This window comes from Perissodus microlepis, chromosome 10 (genome assembly GCF_051167445.1).
Source record: "Perissodus microlepis isolate ML-2025 ecotype Zambia chromosome 10, ASM5116744v1, whole genome shotgun sequence".
Lineage (NCBI taxonomy): Eukaryota > Metazoa > Chordata > Actinopteri > Cichliformes > Cichlidae > Perissodus > Perissodus microlepis.
In genome coordinates this window covers 30,944,989-30,952,869 of record NC_140470.1, presented here as the reverse complement: position 1 = coordinate 30,952,869, position 7,881 = coordinate 30,944,989, and the positions used below count along the sequence as shown (strand labels likewise).

At 41.3% G+C, this 7,881-nt stretch overlaps 1 protein-coding gene across 4 annotated transcripts in view; it reads right to left on the bottom strand.

Annotated features, from left to right (window-relative positions):
* Positions 1-572: 572 nt before the first annotated feature.
* Positions 573-7,881, bottom strand: part of sgcd (sarcoglycan, delta (dystrophin-associated glycoprotein)) — a 428,494-nt gene continuing 421,185 nt past the window's right edge. For all 4 annotated transcript variants that reach the window (XM_084940968.1, XM_084940967.1, XM_084940965.1 and 1 more), the window contains one exon: positions 573-6,604. In XM_084940968.1, coding sequence (XP_084797094.1) covers positions 6,419-6,604 — 186 coding nt within the window. In that variant the 3' untranslated portion in view covers positions 573-6,418. The remainder of the gene's footprint in view (positions 6,605-7,881) is intronic.

Below are 7,881 nucleotides of genomic sequence, written 5' to 3'. Positions count from 1 at the left end.
CGTGGTTGTTGGCAGTTAGCGGCTGTCGCTAGCAGAAATAGGTAAAAAGAGGGTGATGCATCAAATGCATGCTTGTGAATGCTTTGGTTGCTAGCAGATTGCTGCGGTTGCACTAGCTTGCATGAAAGATGGCAACTTGTCTGCAAGTACACGCCTACTATTTTTGCAGGACTGACTGGACACAGGTGCCAACAACCTCCAGTAACGATTGTTTACCGGTTGAAAAATACTCTTTCCCCTGGCAGCCGGTGGTTGGCAGGCAGTCTGCAGCCCGGCTCTAGCCCTGTGTGATCGGGGCTTGCAGAAAAAGGCACGTCATTAACTGTATCTGTAATTCCAGTGTAAAGACTGGGGATATTTCCCATAAAATCAATGGACAGTTAGCTACTGGTACACTGGCAAAAGTCAATGCTCATTGTTATCAAGACTATTATTAAAAATTATTTTATACTGAAATATGAACATGTGTTGCTAGTGAAGGAAATTAGCCAGGACTTTGCCTTTGTTTTAGGATTTCTAATTCAGCTTGTGGAGTTGCTTGCGTGTCAGGGAGGATCCAATGACCACTGCACTGATTTAAACAACGCCTTTTTATTTTGGCATCTTTGAAAACTACTCCATGAACGGCAGTTTCAGATTCAAAATGAAGAAAAATATAAATACTCAGGATGGATGTTAACCTCAGTGCGTAGCCAGAGACAGAAGCACAGAGCGCTCAGCATAAACACAGGGCTGGAAGAACTGCTTCCAGAGCAACACCGCACGGTCAATCACAGAGATCGATCAGCAACAGCCCGCTGGATGAGATGAGCGATGGCTAATGAGTAATTATTTACTTTCTTAAGTCCGTTTACTGTGAGTTAATAACACCAGCTGCTGCTCCTTTCTTTTTCTTTTTGGGTATGCCCGATCAAAACACTTCTCCTCAGCCCTGTGCGACATCCCGGTCTCTGCTTTCTGTTTCTTTGTACTTCTCTGAGCGTCGTTCAGCACGTTCTGTGGAGCAGAAGAACCAAAACAAAACAAAAGCTCACTCGTAGTTGCACAGATTTACACACGGCACACTTTGAGAGAATGCAAAGACCTCGGGCCCAACAGAACGACAACAACAACGGCAACAAAACCAAATGAAAGGCAGGTCTGTGTGTGAGTGGAACATCTGAGCTCAGCAGGAGAGACGGGCGTAGGAAGGAGAAGGCAGAAAAACAAAACCAGCTTGTTCTCCACAGGCGAACATTGTATACATTTCTGTACATGCTAACTCAGTGGACATCCTCTAACACTGTTATTTTTTTGCCCTTTTTGGTATAAAAACACATACTGATGTACAATATAAAAAGAGATTTTCCTTTTTGTAAAAGAGCAGTGTTTCTCTTCTGTCAGAGTGAATCATCTAATGCTGCAGCGACAAGGTTACATTATTTACATATACAACCGTATAAAAAAGAAGAATTCCTCCTGTGTACATGTAGTCAAAAAACAAATACATCAGTTAGGTTCAGTTTTAGTGGTGAAATATTTGTGAAGGTCCTTTAATATACAGCGACCGAGAAGCTGGAGACAGCAGGAAGGTTGGTACACCCGACTCTGGAAAAGGATGTGACACACACAACAACTGAGACATGAATAAAATAAATGCTGTGCACTACTGTGACTGCATTTAATAGGAAATGTCGAGTTCCTTTTCGGTGCATCGATGAAAGATCTTCACAACTTTGCACTTCCAGTCATTGCATCTTAAAATGTGCTTTAAGATGTAAAATGCCTCGATTTCTGCCACATTTACACATCACAGGTGAGCGATGTTTTCATACCACCGGCTGGCTGCCCGACCCAAACGGAAACAGAAACCGAGGGGGAACTCAACGCATCGTCAGTGAATGCTTTTGCTGATGTATTACTACAGCCTTGCAGATATGGTAATTAGGCAACCTTCCATACTTGCTGCTGCAGATTTAATTCTGCAGCCAGACATCAGCCAGACAATATTGATACTGCACAATTCTGCAAGACTTGGTGGAAAACACTTTTTATGTTAAATTGAAGATATTCTAGATAGCTTTCGACAATATCTGTGCAGTATCGTAGGATGGTTTTGGGAATTTCCTTCTGATCTCAAAACACTACATTGAACTGACAATGTCAAGACACAAAGACCGAGTGATGCACACGAGATGTCCTTTGGTGCCAGCGGCAAAAGTGAGCCTGGTCTAACCCACAGACAGTATGAAAGATTGGCACACCAACTGGATCTGAAAAGCAAAGTCACCCCAGAAATAGGGCTGTGTGATATGACCAAAATCTCATATCCCGATATAAGACATCTATCGTCCGATAACGATATAAATCACAAAAATGTAACATTTCCTGTAAATTCTGTGAATCTCGGGCAGCTCGACTTGCGCGAAGTGTTTCCAGCTGCGCGTCATGTGGCTGGAGTCGAATGTTTTAACCGATGCATGAAACTTTACATTTTTAGACATAGATTGAAACGGCCGCCGTTTTCTTTGTGAGTATTTATTACACAGCGTGCTGCGGGGAAAAGCCTGTTCTAACGTTTGAGTCTAAGGTTTATTTTTTTAGCACCTGGCGGCTCTTTTTTACTTCTCATCTGTAAATAATCTGCTCTTTCATGTGATTCAGTTTATTTTGAAAAGCCACAAAAGGATCTTGAACTTTATTGTGAAAGGTTTATGTGGAACATAAACAAGCGGACACGCGAGGGTTTTACCATCGTTGTTGCTAACGACAACGCATAAAAACAGGTGCTTGTCCGTCAGCAGTGTGGTTATATTAAATATAAGTGGAAGAGAGAACTTTAAGAAGTTAATATAGCCACTACAGTGACCATCAAAACGATGAAAAAATATTGCCGTAAACAGTTTATTTTGCAACACCACCAAACAAACGATAGCATAAAATGAAATGATAGACGTTTTTATATCGTCATCCGATATATATCGTTATATCGAACAGCCCTACCCAGAAATGCCTGAAACCTGCATTGCTTTTAATGGCCACCAGGGGGCGATACTTCTAGAACAACAAGATGGTGAAAACAATCAAATTAAAGCTTGACAGACTTCACTAACCACTGGGCAGTCATGAAGGTTCAATTCACCGTTCATACCGTTTTTAGTCTTAATTTTGATGCCAACCATAAAAATTTAAAATAAATTTAGATTCTGGTTGATCATCGCCTCCAAGATCGTCCCCTGAAAATCCGCATGAGCATTTGGATGGATGACATTTGATGAGCTCTCCTGTAGCTTTAATGATGAGTTTTGACAACCATCAGAATAGATCCAAGCTACTCTTTCCAAGGGTAGCTGCTAAACCGAACACCCCCTTGTGTATTTCTCTTGGACGCCAGCACTTGTGACAAAATGGCAGTACGTGACTGGATATTTTTGAGCTAGTGGTTCCAGATAAGCAGTGGAAATCAAAGACACTGGCAAATTAAACTCCAAAGGATCACGTTACACGTTTTAACCTCAGATTTTGAGCATGTAAAGCAACACGAACTTAAAGTGATACATGAAAAAAAACAAAGCCGGCACTTCCTTTTGCAGAGTCAGGTGTTGACAGCAGGGGGCGCTACAGTCAAATATGGAACAAAGGTCTTTGCATTCACACACAGGGAAAGATTTGTGATGAAACAACTGAAATCAGAGATCATAATACTCACTGATGCCAAAGAAAGTCTGGGTGATGTGCTTTTTCTTGCCACAAGTGCATCGACGTAAGGCACAGGCACAGTTCCCCTCTTTCAACAGAGTGGCTCGCTTTAGTTTTTTTTGTGTATTTTTTAATCTTTTTTTGTCCTTTTTAAAAAAATGTCCCAGTGCAAGAAACAAGTAGGGTGACCACCGGCGAGGTTCGAGCAGCTCACGTTGGATGTTTGTGTTTTTATATGCGAGGTTTGGAAATATCAAAGCTGTTGCTGTTTTTCGTCATTTTCTTCAGTGTTAGGACGACAGGAGGGAAGCTGATGCTCTCTTTTCAGGGGTCAGAATTTATGCAGGCAACAACAACAGTTAGCATACAATCAATACATGAGATTAAATAAAATATCCACAGAATTCAAAGTTAACACAGTTTGCTTTAAATGTTTAAAGATTTCGAACAGATCAATGCTTCAGCCTCTGGTGCCTTGTTCATGTCATATCACGAGGAATACAAGAGTTAAGATTAAAAGATTAGGCCGACAAAGTGAGTCTAGACTGGAGATCTGAACCAGAGACCTTCTAACACAATCTAAAACTCCAACTCTCTGAACGTTAATGGGGCACGTTCAAGTGATCGTCCGGAGTGAAATGGGACCCTGTGGCAGAGAACAGGAATAAAAAGATCAGAATTCCAACTTTAGAGAACAAAAGTTGGAATTTTGATAATTTTTTTTCTGACAGTTTTAAATTTGCTTTACCTTATAACACAAAGCGCTTTTAGGTGACTCTTATAGTGGTTTGGTGCTATATAAATAAAAGCCACCCCCAACCACCACACCCATGTGGAAAACATGAACGTTCCTGATGTGGTTTTATTATGCTTTGAATGTTAAGGGAATGATTTCCGTGAGAAAAACGTAACCACGGGATCAGCGTGCTATGGCTTTACCGTTCAGGATCACCTCATACAAGCAAGAGGCCACCACACTAACATGTTCTTCCACTTGAAACATCGCTCTTTGACATATTTTAGGATGTCCAGATGCACAATTATTTTAACTGTTTAGCTCCATTCCCTTCAACTGAAACACCCCTAATTTCTCTTTTTTGGCTCACTTAGATTGACTCTGATTTTTACACCGACACTGACGGAGACTAGTGTAACTACACTGGCAGTTGATGGTTGCTGGACTGCAGGTGACCATATTGTGGCGTACTTTCTAGACTCGCTGATCTCAAGGTAAAGTTATCTACATTGAAGAGAAAATAACTTCAGGGTCCCGAGAAAAACTCAGAATTCTGAGATAATAAACGGGATGTGAAGGAATCTCTTCACATCCCGTTGAAGGACAAAACTTTAGATATTTAATAAAAATTCTGCAAATTCAAAGAATATGAAAAGATTTGCTTTAGAAGAAAACTAATGTTGTCTTTAGACGTGAATTTACAAACCGAGCACTTTGCAGAACATGCAGTTTGTTTCTTTGAAGCCAAATATTTTTTGGAAAGAAGCGAACAGAAGCCCAGCTGAGTAAAGGCAATATGATATGAACATGGCTTCACAGTCTGATAAGCATAACAACTTGCACACGGTCTTACTGTCACAATTTAGCATCAACATATCCCCACAAAATCAAACAAACTCATAAAGGAACTGTGACAGAGGCACGCTGTAAATGCTGTTTGCTTAAAATTGAACTTAAAGAGTTTTGAAAGTCTTTGCGTTCGTTTTATGTCCCGATCGAACTCTAGGAACATTCGCCATCAGTAGTTCTCAAACTTTCTTTCAAAGGCTGAAAAATGTTAGGACCCCACAGTTTTTGGATGCATATACATGTATTTGTTTTATATCAAACATCAAAAATAAAGAGAGGATCCAAGTGGAATCTTTGTGAAACAAAGGTCTTTCCAGTCCGTCCTTCCCTTCAAAAATCATTTCTCTAAATTAGCGCCCACCCTCTAGTTTGAGAACCACTGGTGTGAAGTTTAAAACCTCAACTGAAGCAAGCTACAGGGAAGGAAAGAGAAGATGGAGGCAGAGGAAAAAAGGAGGGTGATCACCCTAGTGATTCTCGTACTGAAATGCTCTTGACAGAGAAAGGGAACACGTCAGCGTCTCTTTCAGTAACTCTCTGGAGATCCTCCTTTTAGTTTCTACAAGGAGGCTTCTACAAGCAAACAATGTGTGTGTGTGTGTGTGTGTGTGTGTGTGTGTGTGTGTACCATGTTCACGTGTTAAAATATGTGTGGTGTGATTATAGATCTCTGCGTATGACTATTAGGATCACACAGATATATTACAAATACTGGCCTTTTGTTAAATAGAGTCAGTTTATTCCCAATGTGACGGAGACCTCAGCTGTATTAAAAAAAATTTTCTTTGTTTCTTTTTGCTCATGTAATGATCTCTATGTGTGAAGAGCTTAGCGGAGACTTTTAGGTTCTCATGATGATCAACTTCAACTCAGGAAATTAAGGGAAAGAAAAAGGTTGCATTAAACTGGAACATGTCAAGAGCTTAAAACATATCATTTGGGCCTAAACATCAGTCTGTGATTGTAAAGTGTTTCCATCAGTGTGTCTGTGTAAGTACAGTATCTATGATTGTTTGTCCATCAGCTCTGGCAGTCTTTGTATTTCTGTACGTGTTATCTGTGAATCAGTCCTAAAGGCAGGCGATATGTGTACATCTGTCTGTTTTGCCCGTCTCTCTTTCAGGATGCGTTTGTTTATTTTTGTACGTATGAGTCCTAGAGGCAGACGTTGTTGCTGATCTGGCAGGTGGATCCGGTGCCAGCCTGGGACAGGAAGAGCCTCCCGTTGGGGCAAACGCAAACCTCGTAGACAGTCTGCCTGGTCCCAGAGGACGAGGAGCTGGTGGAGGCCTTCCCCTCCGGCAGCTGCAACAGCCGAATCCTCTGAGCATCCAGCGAGATCTGCCGTAGAGGGAGAAGAGCAAACTGGTGAGATTAGGGAAAGTAAAGAAGAGAAATGAAATGGGTAGAGATGTAGAAACAAAGCATGAAAAGCAGATGGTTGAAAAGTCTGGAAAAGACTGCTGCAAAAATGAGTTTTCTTGCATCCACATGTTGAGGTACATAGTGCTGAAATTTGAAATTATAGGTTGGTGAGGTGGCAGAGTTCAGCTCAGCACAGTCCCCATCACAGCGAGAAGGTTCTGGATTTTGGATTGTTGAAGCCCAGAGAGAAATCATGCAGGCACATGGAGAACATGCAGAAACGTGCATGTCAGAATAACCAGTTACTCTAAATCGGTCAGCTGTGATAGTCGGCAGCAGGCTCTGTATGTTAGACCTGCGATAGATGTCACAGCTGGTATAGATTCAACACCCCCCCCAAACTACCTTCAGTTAGATTAGTAGTTAAGAAGAAAGATGGATTTATGGGCAAATCGGTGCAAAGACCCATCTGAGTTAGCTAACCCAGTTAGCTGAATTAGCTTTGTTTTTGTGTTTGTGAAAGATATCACAACTGTTTTTATGAATGTAAAGCATAATAAATAAAACGCAAGGTGACTAAATGCTGCCCTGGTAAATGAGGTATTAATATTTTATTAAGACACAATGCAGTTAACTGTTGGTTCTGAGACGTCACACAGTCACCCACCACTCGTTGAAGCTAGCTGTGACTGAAAGTTGTAAAACAGCAATGGGAATGCAAGCCTTGCTAACCAGGACTGTTCTGTAGAGCTAAATAAAGACTGGCTGTATCGTGGTTGTGTCGGGAAACTCCAAGCATACGTACATACTCGTTAGCAAAGAAGGCTACTTCTGCTAGCACAGCTAATGTTAGCTGCATTAAGTAAACATGCTATTCGTGGGGAGAAATTGTCCATTTCATTATTCTCAGACTATTTTCTGAGTGTTTTCTTACTTTTAGATGACTCAATATTCTGATTTCTTCCTCCCGCTTAATCAAATATTGATCAGTTGCCAGGAGCATCCACACTAAACACTTAGAGATAAGAGTCTTAGTTGTCTCAGAGAGAAGTCGGCGGGGGTGGAGGTTCAGCTGCCTTTCTGCTTTGCACTTAATTTGGCTGACTTTTTATTTTCATCTTCTCCTGATTGTTAGACGTAGGCACTACAGACTGTGTTTGCGTTTAAGAAACAGGTTTTTGGGGTTAAAACGGGTCACAGCAGTAACCCTGCTCGTTGGTAAACGATGACTCAGGAGTGACAGACTAACCTGA